At 42.1% G+C, this 21,777-nt stretch overlaps 2 protein-coding genes across 2 annotated transcripts in view; one reads left to right on the top strand and one right to left on the bottom strand.

Annotated features, from left to right (window-relative positions):
* Positions 1 to 147: 147 nt before the first annotated feature.
* Positions 148 to 12,143, top strand: LOC134444198 (uncharacterized). The gene is made up of 6 exons (XM_063193588.1): positions 148 to 154; positions 977 to 1,513; positions 1,732 to 1,860; positions 2,384 to 2,518; positions 2,650 to 4,518; positions 12,109 to 12,143. Exons 1-6 carry the CDS (start codon positions 148 to 150, stop codon positions 12,141 to 12,143), a joined length of 2,712 nt encoding a protein of 903 aa, XP_063049658.1.
* The window catches only part of kcnt1b (potassium sodium-activated channel subfamily T member 1b), a 96,523-nt gene continuing 85,094 nt past the window's right edge, over positions 10,349 to 21,777 (bottom strand). Inside the window, exons 29-31 of the mRNA XM_063193587.1 lie at positions 19,097 to 19,159; positions 14,074 to 14,158; positions 10,349 to 12,562 (exon numbers count right to left, since the gene is read on the bottom strand). Coding sequence (XP_063049657.1) covers positions 12,439 to 12,562; positions 14,074 to 14,158; positions 19,097 to 19,159 — 272 coding nt within the window. The 3' untranslated portion in view covers positions 10,349 to 12,438. The remainder of the gene's footprint in view (positions 12,563 to 14,073; positions 14,159 to 19,096; positions 19,160 to 21,777) is intronic.

Raw genomic sequence — 21,777 nt, 5'->3', positions numbered from 1 at the left:
TGGTGAGTTTCAGGTGGAATGCACAGGGGTGCCCAGAGAGGGTTAAGAGCTCTGAAGAATCTGAAAGATATTTCGGGGACACGGATCAATCCCAACACACTCCTCTCATCTGTAGCTGCTGGGAAGTTCTGAATCCTGCTCATCACCATGTTGGGTAAGCAAAGGTCACGCTGAGGTCATGTAGGGAAAACAGGGGTGTTGGATAAGATTGCTGATTTCTCGTCATGTTTACAGTTGTCTATGGTGTTCTGCTGATGGCTGTCGGTATAAAGCTGGCATGGTGTCAGTGTCGAGAGGTCAATGGCGCATATGTCTGTGCCGGCATACCACCAAGTAAGTCGTTTTGGTGACAGCAAAGTCTTTTCTTTTAAGTGTGACTACATACATCAACATATAATGTTGTGTACTCACTCCAACTCCAGTACCTAGCCCTAAGGTACAATGCACTTACATGGTACAAGTTATTACATACCTTGTTACACTGTACCCAATTAATGTAAACGGGCAGCAAAATAAATTGTAACTTTTTCCCTCTAGTGTCCTCAAGCATAAGTTGTAATGTACATAACCATTGGGTGTGACCCATTCTTTTTAGTTGGTGCAGCAAAAAAAGAAATGATTATGCTATTTTTTTATGGCTTTTTTCTGTAAATGCAGTTCAGAAATTAATATGATGTAAAAGCAGAAATATAAACTAGATACAGTATGATCTCATTGTTTGACAAGTTTCAGTAATAATAATAACCAACACATTGGGCGATAACAGCCGATACAATGAAAACGTGTTATTTTGTAGATATTACATTCTTTAAAAAAAAAACGTGCTATCACCAACAGGTAAATGGCATCTGCGTTGTTCACACCACAAATGTCACACCACAGGCCTGCAGCAATACGCTTTCTATGCTGTAGGCAAAAGTTTGTCATTGATTGTCAGTACAGTGTTATGTCATGTACAATTCTTTTTCTATTCAAGGCTTTCCAGAGAATTTGAAATCCATTCTTATTTTGGGCACAAGCGTGGGAGCGCTCAACTCTACAGTCTTCACAAGTGACAACCTGAGATCTGTGACTAATCTAAGCCTGAGTTCGACTAAAACGTCTGACATCTTGCCAGGAGCTCTGAGCAAATTCCAGAACCTTACGGATCTAGAGCTGAGTGACAACTCTTTGACATCTGTGACCTCTGCCTGGCTAAGCCAACCCCAGGTGCTGAAGCAGTTAGTTCTATCTCGCAACTCCATCCGTTCCATAAACACACCTGACCTGGCCAATTTCTCCAGCCTGGCGCATCTCAACATGAAAGGAAATGAGATCCACAGCATCGACTTGGGGAGCTTCAGCAGCATGGGTCTGTCTTTAGAAATGCTGGATTTGTCTGGCAATTCTCTGACTCATGTGAAGGCAGAACTGTTTGAGCCACTGAAAAAAGCAAAAATACACCTGTACGGGAACCCTTTCAACTGCACCTGTGGAAGCAGAGCCTTTGAGAACTCCGTTATCACCCTGGAAGGTCAGTTGAAGTGTTTTCTTAAGATCTAGAATGGATAGTCTGTCAACACGTCCCACCTGTAGCCACTTTAGATAATGACAGACAGGAGCTGGACCACATCTGGTCTTTTAAATCAATTACAGCTAATGTGAACATCTGAACTAATAAATAATATTTTACTAATGCAAAAGAAAAGACTGTTCAATCTTCTTGTATTGCTGAATATCTTATGTTTGTAGAGTTGCGCAATGCATCTCGCCTTGAGAATGAGAGGGCTGTGACATGCAATACTCCAGCTTCCTTAAAAGGGACGCCTGTGTTGAGTGTGACCTGTCCTTCCCCCTCTCCTACCACCACTGGGGTACCTGGTAAGGCTTGGCAATTCACACTGATCAAGCACATGACTAATCATAGTTTTTGTTTTTCAAAAAGTTATCATTTATCATCTCTGTTATCTGTGCATTCTAGTGTGTGTGTGTGTGTGTGTGTGTGTGTGTGTGTGTGTGTGTGTGTGTGTGTGTGTGTGTGTGTGTGTGTGTGTGTGTGTGTGTGTGTGTGTGTGTGTGTGTGTGTGTGTGTTTGTGTGTGATGGCGGAGGCAGACTTAGTCTCCCATCTGAATACATTATTTATTTATTTATTCCAAGTATATATTTTTTTTTTTATTCCCATTATGCAGTCTGCCTGTGCAGTCTTAAGGAAATAAATTATCTGATGGAGAGGTCACTCCCCTCTAGTCCTCAAAAGTACTGCATATTCCGGGGAAAAAATGCACAATTCTGTCAGTAGACCTTGTTGATTTGAAGATCTATACTTTATTATTCTAAAAGTCAGTATTGTCAACATGAAGAAAAAATATCTCAACATTTTTTGCCATACCACCCAACTCTAGTGCCTGACACTACTCTCACCTCTCTCACCATCACTGCGGTGTCCGTAACTAAAGGGACTGGGCAATCCCCCACACACGTGGGTGGACCATCCACAGACCATGTTCTCAGCCTTGAAGCTCTTGTTTCTTTGATTGGTAAGTGCTAACCAGTTTTCAAATAAAATATTTATTCATTTTTATGTTTGTAGTACTTGAAGCTGGGAAATGTGGAGAACGCATGACATATGTTTTCTCTTTTTCTGTCCTGTTCTGTTCTTTTGTTTCAGTGCTTTTGTGCATCCTGGCATTTATCATCGGTGTGCTGTCATTTCTCTACCATCGAAAACGGAAACGGAAACGCGTTGCACCACATGGACGAGCAAAATGTGCAGCCTCACAGCCCTCACACCAGACCCATTTTGCACAGAAGAAGGACTCTGACCTGGAGACCATCATCTGTGCCTCAGGCCAACACAAATCCAGAGCCAGGTCGGCAGGTCCTGTGATGTGCAGGGCAGAGGTTTTCACCAAGGCACAAACCACACCAGCGGACGATGAAGCCTGGAAGGGAGCTCTTCAGAAGGCCTCGGACGGAACCAGCCTGGAAGATGGAGAGCGGCGGGCAGCGATCATCAGGCTGAATGGAACTGAACAAGAACAAACAGATGAGCACGGCCCCAGAGTTCCACAAGGTGGCGGCGAAAGACAGCTTGATTTTGGAGAAAGCACAACAGATGACTTGCCTTATCTCTCCATTGGAGCTCTGCCATCCCCAGAAGGTGGTGGTGACCTCAGCGGCAATGACAAAACAGGTAAAGCTCCCCACGCTGACACAGCGCAGAGAAAAATTCCCAGTGTGAAAACTTGGCCGCCTGCAGCGTTTCTGTGGGCGAGAGAGAAGGCAAGAGAAGAGGATGTTGTTGATGTGGCTTATTTCCAGAACCTTCAGTATGAGTTGAGGCTTGCAAAGCAAACGGCTCCTGATGTAAACCTGAACTTGCAGTCAGACCTTTCACCACCAGGTGGCAGTCAAAGCCCGGTCCTCGACTCCCTCACAGTGCAGATGCTACTGGACACAGCTGACTCAGACAGAGCAGGACAAGGTGAGGAAACTTCTGTTGATGTTGAGCATGATGAGGCCGATCCATCTAGCCTTCATAAAGACAAACTGACAGGTGATGGCAGCCTACCAGATGATGATGCTGGTCCTTTAGGCTTAGATCAAGAAACATGGGAGCATGATGGCACCCTGTCAGATATCGGTCATCAAGTGATAGATTTAGAACCTGAGGCCGAGCATGATCTGTCCCTAGAGAGCTCACAGAGATTTCAAAGTCACGTTGGTGACGGTGACAGTTATGAGAGACTGGCAATGGCCCTACAGAACACACTGAGTATTGAGACAGACGAGGGCACAGGCAGCTATGACAGAGTGGCAATGGGCCTGAAGAGCACAGTAGGGTTTCAGACTAGTACAGGTTTTAACAGTGATGAAAGACAGGAGATTGGCATTCAAACAGATATGATGGATACTGATCAATCCGTTTGGAACATGCTAAGCCTTGATGAAGCCAACACAGGTATGATTGAAGATGTCAATGACTCTGGGATTGAGGGTATGACTTTAGGTGTCACTTTAGGCACAGAGATTGCCGGTATGGCTGAAGGGGTCAATGATACAGGGGTGGAAGATATGGGTGAAGGTGTCAATGGCACAGGAATAGAGGCTATGACTGAATGTGTCACTGACACAGGGATTGAAGATATTGCTGAAGGCATTGACTACACAAAGCTTGAAATGGACAGCAAAGCAGGGAAAGCAGAGCAGGAGACATCCATGTCCTCAGAGGAGGAGGTGGCAGCCACGAAAAAAGGGAAAGGAGTTGGAAGGAGCCAATCAAAACGTGCATCCAGGGTATCCCATGCAGCCAGTCAACAAGAAGAGGGCTCACAGAGGGGTTCCAAGAGCAGAGGCACGACAGAGATCCCTCCTGCTGGTCCTAAAGCGCGCTCCCCTGAGGACGAAGACCTGCTGCAGAATAACGAGTACGTCTTCATCAACCTGCTGCACGAGGTGGCGGAGAACAGAGGACGCTGGACCAGAGAACGCTGGAGGCAGAGCCACCTGAACCGACGCAAACTGGAACTAGAGCGAAGTAATAGAAAGAAACAGTAGTTCATAGAAAGAAGTAATATTTTCTTAATGCCAGGAAAAAATAAAAACACTATTTGAGGCACTCCTTTCTAAAGTTAAAAAGCCTTTAGTATTGATTTAGTTCTTTAGTATTTCTTAGTATTGATCAGATTTCAACAATTGAAATAGTGATCGAAATAGTGATTTCAATTGTGTGTTGATTGTATGAGTGTTTCGCCCAATGGCTGTACAGTGAAGAAAGAAATGATATTTTATGAAGTGGTGGGGAACAGATGGCACTGGACCAGAGAGAGGAGGAGGTAGAGTCACCTAAATAGGCGCAAACTAGAATTAGAATGAAGGAATACAAAGAAACAATAGATGGTAGAAAGATTTTCTTCACCAATCATAGCTCAACACTTATACAGTATATCACGAAAGTGAATACACCCCTCACAGTTTTGCAGATTTTTGAGTATATCTTTTCACAGGAAAGCATTACAGAAATGTAACTTTGACACAATGATTAGTGACCTTTTAACAACATATGTAACCGCTTAAATTTCTTGTTCACTCAGAAAAAAACAAAATACAGTCATTAATGTTTGAACATGTACTCACAAAAGTGAGTACTCCCCAGATTAAAATCCAGTAGAGAAGGGGCTGTGTTGGCTCGAATCGTCTCGAAATTAAAAGGCATTAAAAGGGTGGTCATCAGTGTGCGTTTCAACCTTTCTTTGCATTGAACTTTTACATTTTGAGTCTGCATCTGGCTTAAATAGAGAGAATATCATGGAGAATATCATGATCTGCTTCAGTAGTCACAGTGCATGTTGACATGTATGTTTCTTTTAGGTGTATTTCAGATTGCCAATGTTGACAGCATTCATGCATCCCCAAACCATGTCAGTCCCACTACCATGCTTGGCTTATGAGAGGATACACCTTTTTTGTAAAACTCACTTGTTTACCACCACACATGCTTGACACTATCTAAAGCAAATTTGTTTATCTTGGTCTCAAGAGAGATGAACAGACCAAGGATATGGATCACTGGAACCATGTCGTGTGGTCTGAAGAGACCAAGATAAACAAATTTGCTTTAGATGGTGTCAAGCATGTGTGGTGGTAAACAAGTGAGTTTTACAAAAAAGTTTATCCTCTCATAAGACAAGCATGGTAGTGGGACTGACATGGTTTGGGGATGCATGAATGCTGTCAACATTGGCAATCTGAAATACACCTAAAAGAAACATGCATGTCAACATGCACTGTGACTACTGAAGCAGATCATGATATTCTCCATAGGATTGTATTCAAATCTCACACCAATCTATTTAAGCCAGATGCAGACTCAAAATTTAAAAGTTCAATGCAAAGAAAGGTTGAAACGCACACTGATGACCTCCCTTGTCATCCCTTTTCGTTTCGAGACGATTCGAGCCAAAATAGCCCCTTCTCTACCGGATTTTAATCTGGGGTGTACTCACTTTTGTACACTTTTGTAATGTTCAAACATTAATGGCTGTATTTTGTTTTTTTCTGAGTGAACAAGAAATTTAAGCGGTTAAATATGTTGTTAAAAGGTCACTAATCATTGTGTCAAAGTTACATTTCTGTAATGCTTTCCTATGAAAATATATACTCAAAACTCTGCAAAACTGTGAGGGGTGTATTCACTTTCGTGATATACTGTAGCAGGGATGTCAAACTCAGGCCTGGGGGCCAAATTTGGCCCGCGGAGCCATTTTTTTGACCCGCAAGATCATTTCAAATGTGTAATACAGCTGGCCCACATACACCACAACTGTGTAGTTTATTAAGAGTTGAACATGAAAATGCTTATATCACAGGAATATGAGTGGGCCCAGGCCATTGCAGCTCACACTCAAATTCAACAGAATATGTGCAGGCACATTTGAACTATTTGGTTGAATTTAAACATGAGCAATTTTAGTCCATTTTTGTTAAAAAAAAAATATATATATATATTGAGTTTGGTCCGCGACTTCGCTCCAGCTTTTGATTTTGGCCCTCTGTCAATTTGAGTTTGACACCCCTGACTTATAGCATAGTGGTCTTTGGAATTTTATGGTGATTAAAAATGAACATTTAGCACAGAGGGAACTGATACTTTCTTCCCAAATCATCGTTCAACACTTGTGATTATGATTGTAAATTTATGTTGATTGTAAATGAGTATTTAGCCCAGTGGTTGAATATACTTGAGAAAGTACAATGTAGGTTGATGAGCTTTATGACAAGTAATGGCAGCACACTGCAAGTCCCATACATGTACTGTTTTCTGTTTTTGTTTTATGCTTGTAATGAAACTCAAATGTGCACTGTGCACAGACACAGACAGACAGACAGACAGACAGACAGACAGACAGACAGACACACACAGACACACACAAACACACACACACACACACACACACACACACACACACACACACACACACACACACACACACACACACACACACAGACACAGACACACACACACACACACACACAGAGTTTAAGCTGCATGCAGCATTTATTAAATCTGTCTCACATGTCAGAAGAACACATACTTCTGATAAGAAATTGTACAAAATAAACTTTGACACAATTGTCTGATCTTTTAAAAATGCAAACAAAATAAACAAGTAAACAACATAAATAGGGTCATCATTACAAATGTAAGAGATTTGATCATTTTGGCAATAAAATGGACATGCAAGGTCCATGTTAACAATTTCTACTCATAGGCTCACAAGGTACTTCCAAAAAAACAAAAAACAAAAACAAAACAGTGATGCGTAATATCACCTTCTTGGGATTATGATACAGAATTGTACAACAAAAAAAGCAAGCTATAGGATACCTCAACAACATGCTTTAGGTGCATATCCTTAATGACAAATGGTACAGGAGGAGCAACACTGGTGAGTTGTTGTTTTTTTCTTTTTTTTTATCTTTCTTTCTTTTCTTTTTTAAAGTTGAGTACTGGCCTTAGTGTGAGGACACTAGAAGAATGGCTTAGCTTTAGAATGAGATTCAGAGCCCTCATGGAAAGGCCACAGCTGATGCTTTGGCACTATGTCACTAGAATGTCCTGCATGCTCCAATGGCACACTGGGTAGGATGGCTGTAGGAGAACGCGTAACACTTTATTTGACATGGTATACGTGTGTGTGTCATGTAGCAGTCATAAGAATGGCATAACACATGTCACAAACATTAATGACACATTCAGCAAAAGAGTTGGTAGAGCGCTACTAGTGTGCCTGGACCAAGGATTTTTTTCTTTCTGTCTTTTTTGATTAATGACACATTATTGATGTTTATAACTGTGGCTACAATGTGTCATTCAATTTTTGGAATGTCAAGTTGACATTGTTTGTGTGTCATGACATTCCAAAAACTAAATGACACATTATGACAATAGTCATAAACATCAATAATGTGTTTTTAATGTTCCAGACATAATATATCATGTCATTATTACGATAGCTACATGACACCCTTAAGTCGATCAAATAAAGTGTTACCAGAGAATGTCAGGTGGCGGAGGAGGTTCAGGTTGCTATTGTTGTTGTATGCTTGGCTGTTGGTCTGTCCTAGACACATGCTGCCATTACTACTACATCTTATCTATGTTTACTCACTGGCTCCCTCTCAGGCACTACCGAGTCACTACAGCATGCAGCATCCGATATGGCAGATACGAATCACCCAATGGGCCTTGTTCACCTGACATCAAACATCTTCCATTCAATGCATTTGAAGCAGGTATTAGGTGCATGGCAATGGGTGGGTGGCAACGATAGTACACTCTACTGTTTTCTGCCTGAAATCAGTGATCGTTTACACCTGCTTCACTTGAAAATAGAGATTTGATGTCACAGGGAGAAAAGCTAATCTACGTAGGATACACTTATCTCTGGCCAGAAGTGGACAAAGGGGAAAGTAGAAAGTAAAAGTCCTGCCATGTACCATTTCTGCCAAGGGCTCAGCTTGATCACTGAATGGGTTGAAACCATGTCTGGCAGGACATCTACTTTCTACACCTGGGATGTCTGCTTCTGTATCTGGCGAGGGACATTTTTATTAGTTCTTTTTTGCTAGCATAGAAGAGTGTTTTTATTATATAAGAGGTTTTGTTTAAGTTTAATGGGGAATTGTGCACTTAAGGCTTGTAAAACTACCTAAATGAAGTAAAATAAACCAAACGGGGACAAACCATGACCTGTGCATTGCCACTCTCAAAGATATCGTGATGTGCATGACAGAGACAAATACACATTCAATCAGAGTCAGAAAGTCTGATATTCAAGTCATCCCCAGTCCAGACATCAGATGATGTGTCTTTGCTGAACTGTTATCATAAAAAAAAGTTCCTCAGTCACTTACATTTTCCCATGTACAATACTGTACATTATCATCATGTACAGCACGTACATAGCCTGGTAAACCAGTCCTTCGTACTACACTTAAATTAGTTCAGAGGTTCTTGTTTTGCTGTACTGAGACACAGTAGGCTATATTTTCTTTATGGGTGTGTAGGCTCTGCTGAAGTGTACATAGATTGGATTTGTGTTCACCCAGCTGCTCACATCTGCTTATGATATATGCAATTTATTTGTGAAAGTCACATGGGTGGGATGGGTCAATGGGCCTATAATGACGCTGTGCAACCACAATTCAAATGTAGCTCTCAGTTGGCGTCATCACTCCAGATCACTCCCATGTTGTAACGTCACGTGATTCTAACCTATTGCCCCTAACTTCAAGTCACTTGTATAAAAGTGCCAGTTAAGTATAATGTAAGGGAAGTACGATAGACCGGTTTAGCAGGCTAGTGGTCACTCCAGAGCCTTTAAAGCGTGTACAAAGTCTAGCATGATTCTCTACAGAGCTTTGCCCATGAATGTACAGTATCAATGTCAGTATGTCTTTGAACAGTTGAAATAACACATCCAATGCCTGTCTGTGCATTGGGTCATTGTAGTAGAATATACGGCAAGATTATTTTAAGGAACCAAGTTCAGTGTTAAAAGTTGAGCCTCTCAAATGCAATGTTTGCTCTGTTTTAAAGGGTCATGCTATTCTTCGTTTCATTTTTTTTTCTTAATGGTAAAGCTTAGTGCAAGAGTTTTTAAAATGCCTTTCATGTTTTACAATGAAACATTGATATGATATTTAAATAAGGAAAAATCATACATAGAAATCACCAAACATATCTTATGAGTATGTACAATGGATAAAACCATAAGCATACAATAGACATTGAAATAAATAAATGGCTAGTTATTTGATCAACATTGATCAAACTTTTCCCATGATATACCGAAAGCATTTACACAACTGTACACATTCATATTTACACGGTTCAACATCAGTGCACTTCATAAAGATGATATGATCCAAAGCATCGACTTTTTTCGTTGCAACTTCACAAATTCACTCTTTTTTGTTGAAAAAATAGCTAGGAAAGATCAGGATATTCACTCCTTCATTGCCCTTCAAAAGTTCCCTTTTACCTGCTGATACAGGGAGCAAGAGAAAGAAGCTGTCTGTCTTTTTCTTTCACATCCCTACCAATACAAAGTACGGCACCTCAGTCTGTGGGACTTATGAGGTAAGTAAAGTGTCCTCTCCACTCCAAGGGGGCCTGTAGTCCATGAGGCTGATGAGAGCAGAGGAGAGGAGCGCAGGATGGGACAGGACAGGACAGGGCTGAGCAGGTATTCACCACAGGGGAGGGGAAGGGAGGAATTGGTCCATTGATGATTGGAGAGGCGCAGAGACAGGCTGGTTTGAGGGGTGGGGGTGGTGGGGTGTTGGTCCATCTGTGTAGGAACTAGGAATTGAGGAGGTGATTCTCTAGCCATCACTCTCGGTTTCAGTCTGTCTCTGTCTGTCTTTCCATCTGTCTTTCTATCCCTCTTTCTCTCATTAGCTCTCCATTTCTCTCTCTCCATCTTTCTTCATCTACCTCTTTCCCCCTCACTCTCTCTATTAATCTATCTGCTGCTCTTTCCATCTATTTATCTCTCTCCACCTCTCATCTCTCGTTCTCTCTGCCTCTCCATCTCTCTCTCCGCATCTCCACCCCCGCCTCACCCCTCCCTCCATCTCTCCACTGGGGCCCACTTCGTAGCCAATGGGCAGCCCAGTGTGTCTCTGTGGGGAGCGGGTAATGAGGCGCGGGCCGTGCACAGGCTGTGTGGATCACTGGGCATGCATGGTCTGAGAGGACTTCTACACCACCCAGCCAGTGCTGCCATATTGGAGACTGGAGACTGGGGACCGTGTTGCAACTGCCAGGGTTCTTCTGAACAGCTAAACCAATGCCGGCTGCCATATCGGAGACTGTGTTAAAATACAGTACAACTGCCAGGGTTTTTTTCTGCAGCTTTCAGCTTTGCCACGTTGGTGGTGACCGTGTTACCACTGGCAGGGTTTTTCTTCTGCTGCTGGGAATCTATCAGCATCTTTTTCTCTTCGATAGGGTTGGGCATCAACACGAAAAAGTGTAGACTTTTTCCCCCCAGAATAACGACTATTTTGTAGACTAAATAAATGTATCTGACCGACATGCATAAGAATAGCTGGCTGGATAGTCAATGTAGCAGCTCTTTAGGTTATGACCAGCAATGAGCAAAGAGATCAGTTTGCTTACTTTCAGGAGTCTCTCTTCATAACAGCCAGTGGCAATAAATAACAAATTTAATTTATAAATGGTACGAAATTTTGGACATTTAAACTGTACTACAGGTGTTTTTTTTCTACATGATTTCAGAGTTAGCAAAGTACAGGAAGGACATCTTTTTTCAAGATTTGTGCTTTACAAAATGGACGGTACGGAAATCTGTGAAATTGTATAGAGAGAAGCTAATTTTCATTTCCTTGGATTTCATTTAATTGGATTTCCTTCATTGTCTGCAATTTTCTACATTTCTGTAATTGGATCCTCACTTTTCCATTAAGTGTCTGAAATCACAATAGTGAGGCCTTCACTTTCTTCCAATCCACTGGCTTCTTTTACTGCAGTCTCTCTAGAGCCCTTCTCATGTAAATTCGATCCTGTAAAGGATTCCTTAAAGGGGTTTATGAAGCTAGTAGAAAGTGTTTTTTTTTCATCATTTTGAACAGTAACTGCCAGAGGTCTGTTAGGGCCTATGTGTGTGTGCGTGCGTGCGTGCGTGCGTGCGTGCGGTGACAGAAGTGTGTAGTTGAGTATGAATACTATAGAATGTGATCTCTGTTGTGTAACTGTGGTTGCGAAGGGAATATGGTTTGATGCCTATGTGGTTTTGTATTTTCTGAGGGAAATGGATGACTGTATGTACACACTTGCTGTACTTAACACACTTGCTTAATTTGGATTTCACTTTGTTCTGTTGAGATAAATAATGACTTCCTGTCTACTTGCTTTCAGTGTGTACCCACAGTAATGTGAGGATTTGTATGGGGTTTCTGACCAACACTGAAGGAACACCTGTCCTCTCCTCTTACTGTATTCTCCATTAGCAGTGCACATGTAGTCTCTGATTCAGCCACTAGGGGGAGCAGGTGGATCTCGTGTTGTGGATTATGAATGTTTACCTCTCATGGCCAGTTGAATGGGAGGGCAGTAGTGAGGAGGCGGAGTAGCAGACTGTGTTCGCTCGCTGTGAAGTAACTCACTGAAGGTGATCAAGAATGGAGGTATGGCGTGCATGACTGACTGCGGAGAGAGCGGCTGAATGGGGGTTGGACAAGGCTCTGTGGTGGCGGACTGTGGAGACACAGACCTAAGTGGGGTGTGGAGGGACAGGACAAGAGGCAGGACTGTGACCACCACCATCACCATCACCATCATCAACAACGCCAACGTCACCATCACCATCACCACAAACACCATCAGCATCAGCAGCGAAGGCGGCCAGCGATGGCGTCTCTCTCTCTCTCACAGGTCGGTCTCGTCTCGCGTGTCGGGGCTGAACTCCTGCCTCTTCTTGGCGCCCGGCTGCCCGCCTGGCATCTGCTGCTCATCAGGCATGTGTGCCAACGGGTCAGAGCGTATGATGTAACTGTGTTTGAAATAATCGTGAAATGAACAAATACAATAATTAGTGTCACATATAGTTCAAGTTCAAGGTTTTTACAATAGAAGTCTGAGCGCACTGAGTAGTATATGCAGCGGGCTAAAGTTGGCCCTCGAAGCTTTTTTTTCACCCTCCACCTTTGTTCCATCTGTTCTGTTTGATCTGCCAGTAGGGGTATTTCTATCTCAAGTCCTCATAGAATTGACTGCAATGCACCGTCTGTTCACACTGTATTTGAGGAGATATGGCACATCTGAATTGTTATCTGGTCTTATAAAACATGGCCCATTCTCATTAGATATAGGGTACATGGTACGTGCATGTCTTTGTCCTTTGTCTTTGTCATGGTACGTGCATGTCTTTGTTCTCCCACAACATTCGCTTCCTTTTGGCCCACTGTGAGGAAGAAATTGGACACCCCTGATCTATCATTTGAGATGTACTAATACAGTACTTTGCTAGTACTATCAATGTCAAAGTCAGACAAACAATTTCTGGAATAAAAAGAGGTTAAATATGGAGTTCCTGAATGTCTGAAATTTTTGAAAGAGTTTTTTATATGGTATATGCATAGTTACATATAGAATACAGCTCTGATATCCTGCTTAAATTATATCGGCAACATTATTAGATCCCCATAATAACACTGGCTATCAAGACTTCAAAGATCAATTTTTTCTTGATCCTTTCCCAATTCATTTATCTGTATGATTAGAATGACTCACTATACATGTATAGCCACTAGATGGCTGGCAGCCTAGACAGCGAGGGTGTGTGGGTTTGAATCGGCAATTACTGCTAAATCTGGAACATGATTAATGCTTGCATTAGGTTTGTCGTGCACCTGTTTTTTTTTTTTTAAATTGAGCACATTTCTTTTCTGCTATTTCTATTTCTTGGTGCTGAAGTACAGTAAGTGAAGGGGTGGACATATACTGTAAATATTGAAGTATTTAGCGGAAGCCTGGTTTTACCAACCATCCGCTCATACTAATTTCATTTGTACTGAGGGTCTGGAGCTGAAGTTCTGGGAGGAGTAAGGCAAATGGCCTCCAATCATTTCCCCCCAAGGGCCAAATTATGTTGCGCAAATGAGGCTGAGGGCCAAACAAATTGCCTGACCGTGTGACCACAGATAGCACGTTTTCATTTGTTTCAACCTCATGTCGGGTCAAATGTTTGCCATGCCAGGGCCGGATCTGGCCCATGGGCTGCCATTTGGAGACCCCTAGGGTATGGTTTTGGTACCAGAGAACCGGCTAATCAACAAAGGACGGGATGAGAGAGGGGGAGAGCACATTTCAATCCTCAACGACTTCTCCCTTCCCACCAGTAATCATTTTTCAATTACCGGTACATGAACAAATGTTAGCCTCACTCCACTCCACTAAACATTTCTCAATTCAGTACTTCCAGACCCTCTGTAAAAATCAAATTATTATGAATTATTATGGTTGGGAAAAAACAGACTAATTTAGCACTGATACGGTACGTACACAATGTCATTCAGCTCCAGTATGGTGTCTGGTGGAGGGTTGATCAGCACGTAGGAGAGAGTGTTCTGCTGATCGTTCATCTCGTCTGGAGGAAGAAACAACGCTCAGTATTTTGCTGAGAGATACTGTGCACGATAAAACACAATAACGGAAAGTCCATTTGTTATTTATTATTTATCCTCAGGCTTACGACAACTGCTACTGCACTGCATACATGTATGTTAATGTTCCAATTTAACCAGCTTTGTATGATCATTAATGCCTCTTTTCTACTGTCAGATTTCGGGTAGGCCTACAGCTCCACACACTGCGACTCGGCCGACACTTTTTTTCCCAAATGAGGTTTTTTATTACAGACTTAATTCACAAGTTACAATATACAAGTTTGAATTATTGTTCTCCAAGTTTTTTTTTTTTTAACAGTGCAACACAGGAACAAGTGAATGTTACGGCCGCCACTTTTTGCTTCACGATTGAGCGTGTCGTGCCTATTCAAGTGCAGCCAAGTCGCGCTCTGTCAAGCTATAGGCCTACCAGAAAACCGGCAGTGGAAAAGTGGCCTTTACAGTACTGTACATCACTTCATTGCCACTAAAAGAAGGGGCATGTCTGTGTGTGTGTGTGTGTGTGTGTGTGTGTGTGTGTGTGTGTGTGTGTGTGTGTGTGTGTGTGTGTGTGTGTGTGTGTGTGTGTGTGTGTGTGTGTGTGTGTGTGTGTGTGTGTGTGTGTGTGTGTGGTGTGCAGGCACCTGTCTGTGTTCTTCTGTGTTTCAATGTGCCTTTGTCAATGTATGCATATGGTTTTAATATGAAGCCATCTGACCGTGCCTGACACGTCTAACAGGTGTCTGTCTACGTGATAATAATTTCTGAATTTCTCTCCTGAAGAGACAGTAAAGGATCTAATCTAATCTAGCTGCAGAGAGGTCACCTGGAGGGGAGGGGGTTGGGGGGTTGCATAGATGTAGCTTGGCAGAGGAGGTAGGGAGGGGGGAAGGGGGAGAGGGAGAGGGGGAGGGGGCAATAATAAACACCACCAAACCAAGCATCAAAGGAAATAACAACATCATCATCATCATCACAACTGCGTCCACACACCCACCTGTGTTCGCCACTTAACGTGCGCCAAGCCGGGGGTGGGAGAGAGAGAAGGAGGACTGACCATTACTGAGAGCGCTCGGCTAACGGAAACAAAGGAGGCCCATGCAGCTGCAAGATCTCCCATGCGCTGGAGGGGCATGCAGACAAGGTCCGCATCGCAATCCAATCAAAAAAGAAACAACAAGAGACACCAGGCCACTCGAATGCCTTGGACCCGACACACACACAACCCCCGGCCCACCAACCCACCCAACCGCCCCACCTACCACCATTCATATACTCACCCGCCCATCCACCCAACCCCAACTCCAATCACCATGGCCCATTTCCCTTCACTGCCCTCCCTCAGTCACTCGCCGCGACGTACAACGTCAACACGTCAACAGGTTGCCATGCCAACACAACAGCTCTCGCGGAAAAGAGACTTTTTTTTGGTTCAAAACAGACAGAGAAAATGCCAACTGACAAGAGCAACACAGATATGGCATGCTTGCAGCATTCGTCAGGTGACCTAGCCAAGCTTTGTCGACGCTCGACAGGTCGGGGTGAAGCAAAAAACATTCCGTGTCAGCTTTGGAAGAACATACCAGGGTACATATATACCTTGCATGATGAACTGGGTTTGGTGTGTGCGTGTTTGTGTGCGTGTTTGTGCATGTCTGTGTGCGTGCTTGTGTGCGTGTTTGTGTGCGTGTGTGTGCACGCATGCGTGTGTGTGCACACATGCGTGCGTGTCCGTGTGTGTGCCTTTCATACTAAACTGCTTGTGCTGAAATTAGTAATTCAGGAGGGCCTTTTACCCCTGAACAGATTGTGCATGGTGTACTCGTGGTGCAGAACACAGCAGTGCTGGCATTGGGACCAGCCTGTAACCTTGCCACTCTCCATCATCCCACCAGCAGGAGGCACTAGAATGCCCATTCTTAAGACTGCCGGTTCTTTCAAAGCACAATCTCAAAGAAGGTAACTGCCTTGTGAAGGGATGTAGTTTAGGGTGTGACCGCCACTACTACAGTAAACTAGAGATTTGCTGTGTGTGTCCTTTCAAACAAACACCAATGTTTTGTGCTCCACTCCGACCGTAACACATCCTGCAGTCAAACCCTTGTCATGTCCGTATATATACTGTTAAGGGACGCTAACATTCAGCAAGTACCTGTCAAGTAAGTAACCTTTGTCATGTCAGTACCTTCAGTCAGTACCAAACAGAGGAGATATAAATAAAATACATCCGTTAGCCTGAATGGAGCAGTCATGTGGTATTAGATGCTGTACTTCGCAGTAGTGCTATTTGAGAAAGCCTTCCTAAGTATTAACCGTAAAAAGACGTTAAAGGAGAGGTTTGCTGTGAATCAATAAAAAGTCTTGTTGTTCGAGGCCTCTAAGTGTTACTGATAGGAAAAAAGAAAACCAAAGTACAGCAGGTAGTCTGCATCACACAACAATGACTTGGTATAGCGGCCATCACTAACTGAATGGGGCATATGAACTAACTTTAAGTTTCATTTCCTTATGCCCCATTAAGTTAGTGATAGTGTGTAATTTAGTTTACAGCTCCAGGCCTTTTTATTAGAATACCATGAAAAAGTTGATTTATTTCCATAATTCCATCAATAATGTTAAACTGTCATGGATTGTAGATTCATGGCCCAGTTTTTTAACTATTCCAATCATTATTTTTTTTCTTTTTATATACGTTGGCCTTCCAGCTCAAAAAACCCATGAATTGGGGAATTCGCATTATTAGAATATTGTTATAAAATCACATTTTTCTTCATCAAAATTCGGGTCACATTAAATCAGTTGAAATTTAGTACTTTCTACATAACATGCAATGGTCAATACTTGGTTAGGACATTCTCTGTCTTCATAATGGCCATGATGCGTTTAACATTGAAGTCAATGGCAAAAACAGTGCATGGGAGTTATGGAAGCCCAGATATCCTTGATGCTTTGCTGTCAGCTGTTCTTGTTTGTTGACCTGGTGCCCCACACTTCCCTCTTCAATATACCCGAAGATTTCCATGCCACGTTTTGGTGTTAACTCACCAGTTTAATTCTAACTCAACAGAAATTAAACCCCATTCATTTTCAATGGGGTTTCATTTCTGGTTATTTAGAATTAAACTGGTGAGTTAGCGCCAAAACGTCGCATGGAAATCTACAGGGTATATTGAAGAGTGAAGTGTGGGGTACTACGTCAACAAACAAGAAGAGCTGACAGCAAAGCATCAAGGATATCTGGGCTTCCATAACTCCCATGCACTGTTTTTGCCATTGACTTCAATGTTAAACGCATCATGGCCATTATGAAGACAGAGAATGTCCTAACCAAGTATTGACCATTGCATGTTATGTAGAAAGTACCAAATTTCAACTGATTTAATGTGACCCGAATTTTGATGAAGAAAAATGTGATTTTATAACAATATTCTAATAATGCGAATTCCCCAATTCATGGGTTTTTTGAGCTGGAAGGCCAACGTATATAAAAAGAAAAAAAATAATGATTGGAATAGTTAAAAAACTGGGCCATGAATCTACAATCAATGACAGTTTAACATTATTGATGGAATTATGGAAATAAATCAACTTTTTCATGGTATTCTAATAAAAAGGCCTGGAGCTGTATGTTGCATCAAATTATCTCGTTCTTTTTCTTATTTTTTACCAACAGCACAGTGGGAACTCGAGCAACGGGGCAGGGCTGTTGACTCAAACCGAACATCTCCTTTAAGTACTGTTATCAAAGCCATATGTGTTTGCATACGGTATCATCTGCGATGGTCCATTCCAGCACATTAGACTCCATTCGGTAAGGAAGGAAGCATAGGCAAAGGAGCAAAGGACTATGGGAACTGTGGTACTGTGAGTGACAGGCTTACCACAGCCGTGTATTGATCCCTGTGTGTGTGTGTGTGTGTGTGCGTGTGCGTGAGCGTGAGCAAGTGTGTGCGCCCGTGCGTCCATGAAGAATTTGTATTTGTGCATTTGTGTGTGTTACAAGGCAACACCTACATGTACGTAAATTTGATGTTTCAGTGGGTCTGTCTCTTCAGATTGTCTGAAGGCTTTTTACAAAACTTTTTCCAAAAATAAATCAGCTCTTAACCACTTTTAGTGATGCAGATTTCTCAGACGCCATCTGTTCCTCCATATCGCCAACTCTCCCAATTGACTCTCTTTATTACCAGGCATTGACATCTGGTTACCGGTGGAAACAGACAGAAAGAGCGGAGGCAATCAGGAACACAATGCAGCATTGGCCCAAACGAGACAAGCCGATTATAGCATTGTCTTACTCAACTGAGGTTTTCCACTTTCACAAGTTAACGCCAAGTTATTGACTTGGTTTGCAAAAGCAATTTCATGTGACAACCACCAGGTTTCAGCACCGTATCGACTTACAGTTTGGAGGTTTGCGTTTCAAAAGCAATTGCAGGCATACTGCATATGTTGCGACAACCACCAAGAAGTGAAATCTGCATGACTAAGAATAAAAACATACCACAGTGCACTCAAAATGCTCATTAACTGCCCAGTGATTAGTATAAGGCTTGAAGTGCAAGAAAAAGAGCGTGAATAATGCTGTTGATTGGCCACATACGTAGGTGCTCCCACCCATTCTTTTATTACCACTGCTTGATTGAGTGAGCTATCTCCATACTCAACATGTCTGAGGTATCAGATTACTGTGGATTTAAAAACGAGAGACTGGGGGTTAATGGAGGGATAGTGGATACAACTCTCTAGTGTCATGAAGCTTTAATATCTGGTTCAACACGTGTCAGTAGATGCGTCAAACAATGCAGCAACAGATAGACAAAGTCCTGCACACACATACATACATACAGTACAACACATACACGTATCATACACACCCTCCAACATTCAGGTTTGACTGTAACACCCCAGTGGCCTACCTTGCAAGTATCCTAGATTTACACGATTCATCACATCGCTTGCAGTTAAATTAGCTACGTCCTCTGAAGGAGAGGGGGGAAGAAGAAGAAGAAGAAGAAGAAGAACAAAAACACAACAAGCAGAACAAGAGAGAGAAGAAGAGGAAGAGAAGGAATCAGCCAAGCAGCAACAAATTGTAAACACAATTAATCATAGAAGCAGAAGACGGACATACAGACACAGGCAGAGAAAACAGACAGGCAGCCAGGAGTGCCATGCCAGAATCGGATTACATATTTTGTGTGTGGTTAACTCTGTTGAAAAATGTATTAATTTGTTTTGGACAACTTCATCAGCACACTTAGAAATAGCAGTCTGCTATAAAGCTGGGCATGAAAGTACTGTGCCAAGACAGAGCAGCATGTGGTGACACTGAAATAAATGAAAAAAGACAAATACATAAAAGATGAATACACAGTACTGAGGGGAAGAACTGGTGAAATAAATGAAAGGTGAAGATGAGAACAGGTTCAAGCTGAGAACTGGTTCAAAGAAAAAACTTTTCTGCCACAAATTCTAACAAAATGTACCTAATTACTTTTTTTAACAGTCTCGAGGGAAATTGGTCTTGGACATACATAGCTGGCGCATAACACACACCATAAAGTGCATAAAGTGCATACTTAAAACGCATATCTAGTACAGCCTCCTACATGCATACAATGCCACTTTATGTGGCACTTAATGTCTGTATATGTTTTTATTTTGCATCATGTGTATCAGTGCCGTGTGTTATGCGGCAGCTATGTATATCCAAGAAAAAAATCCTTTGGGACCAATAAAAAGAATCTTAATCTTGATCTTAATTCTTAAAGTGGTTATACACCACCTGTGTGTATGTGCATAATGCAATGCTCCAAAGTTGTGCTGGTATATTGAAAATATACCTGACACAATACTACATGACATTACATGATTCTTACAAAGGCTGAACCATGTATTTGATTCATTAGATACAATGTAATGTGTTAGATGTCACTGTAATGTGACATTGTAAAATAAACTAAAATCCAAAAATGACTGTATTTCTGCTGCTGGCGAAGCACACATTTTCATCTCTGATTTAATATTCAGAACACGCCACCAGACTGCACAGAAGCTCTGATAAGAAGATTGTTAATGGATCAGTGAGCTCACACCGAATCACTGAGAGTGATCTGATAATTACCCAAGACTTGTCCCCTCCCAACTAATCAAATGATAGCCATGGAGAGTGTTCCTCATATATATATTTTGATATTTGTCCCCTGCCACTGATCAATTAATGAGAAAATTGTCAATGGATCACTCTGCTGCTCACAATGAAAAACTGTCCTCCCAGCTGATAAAATTACTATTGTAAAGTGTTCATCACCTTTCGATATACATTTTCCCTAGCTTAAACGATACAAAGATAAAATAAAAGTCTAATACTTGCCATAAGTCATTCCGTATCTCTATGAAAATGATCTTGCATTACACTCTCCCACTAAACACGTTCACATATCTGGCTGTCTGCCAGCCTATTCTGAGAATGAGCACTCCCACTCTGTTCTGCTAGATTCAGTAGTGATGGATAGGGTGGTTAGGAGGAAGTGTGAGGAGAGACACACACACAGACAGCCAAGTGAAGATGTAGATGGAGGATATGATATTACAGTATTTCATGGAACAGTGAGACATCGTGAATGGGGTAGCATTAAAATGGATATTGCATTTTTTTTTCATCTACTATAGCAATAAGTGTCAGTGCCAGTGAAATGCAGTGCTTCAACTATGCATTCAGCAGTACTGAAGTGTGCCAGCCGAAAGCAGTGTCTTTTATTGGCAGAACATTATGAAAGCACTGAGCACCCCAAAACCCACAGGCTTATACTGTAAGTGTCAATCTTCAGAATTTCTTCACTAAGTAGTTTCCAGAAACTCCCAATCTCTATAGTTGCAGTTCCTGCCATTTCCCCCACAGACTCCCCTTTCATGACTAAGTTAATTAAGTTAAGACATCTCTACCGCCAGCACCACTGCTACAGGGAAAAAAAACATCTTGAGGGAAACACTGACACAAATCACATGGATGAATGAACCACACTAATGTAAAACCGAATGTGCTGTATTCCATCATTCCACAGTTGAAGTTAGGGTTATAGTTCATAGAACAGAAGCTGCATTTTGAAAACACACAATTCAAATGTCCAATCCCCTTTTCCTTGGACTTCTGAAGTCCCGTCTTAAGATTTAAGAGCAAGAGAGGAGTGACATATGGCACTGGCAGCCCCTTTCCTCAGACTTCTTAAGTCATGTCTCAGGATTTGTGGTCAGGGAGCATAGGGTGAGTGACAAATGGCAGTTGGGTTTTATGGTTGACTGACGTGATATAGCACCCTTTAATCATTTTGAACGGGTCTCTTAAAATGATTAGATGGCGTGTTGTGACACCTGCCAGTCCTAGTGGTAAATCATATGCAATATGTTTGTGCTGGAGCACTTCATTCATTGGCTAGTATAGGAGTGCAAAGGCATAAATCAGTGTACTATAGCTTCCAATACAGTACGTTTTAAGTTCTCAGCTCTTGGTGAAGTCATTTGTTGGCAGGTTATACCGTACAGTATGCCAACAAAATTGTATTTATTAGTGGCTAAGCTGGCTTTTGTAAGGAGGGGG

This window comes from Engraulis encrasicolus, chromosome 3 (assembly GCF_034702125.1).
Source record: "Engraulis encrasicolus isolate BLACKSEA-1 chromosome 3, IST_EnEncr_1.0, whole genome shotgun sequence".
NCBI lineage: Eukaryota > Metazoa > Chordata > Actinopteri > Clupeiformes > Engraulidae > Engraulis > Engraulis encrasicolus.
The sequence above is the reverse complement of the archived record's forward strand: the minus strand, read 5'-3'. Positions and strand labels throughout refer to the sequence as shown.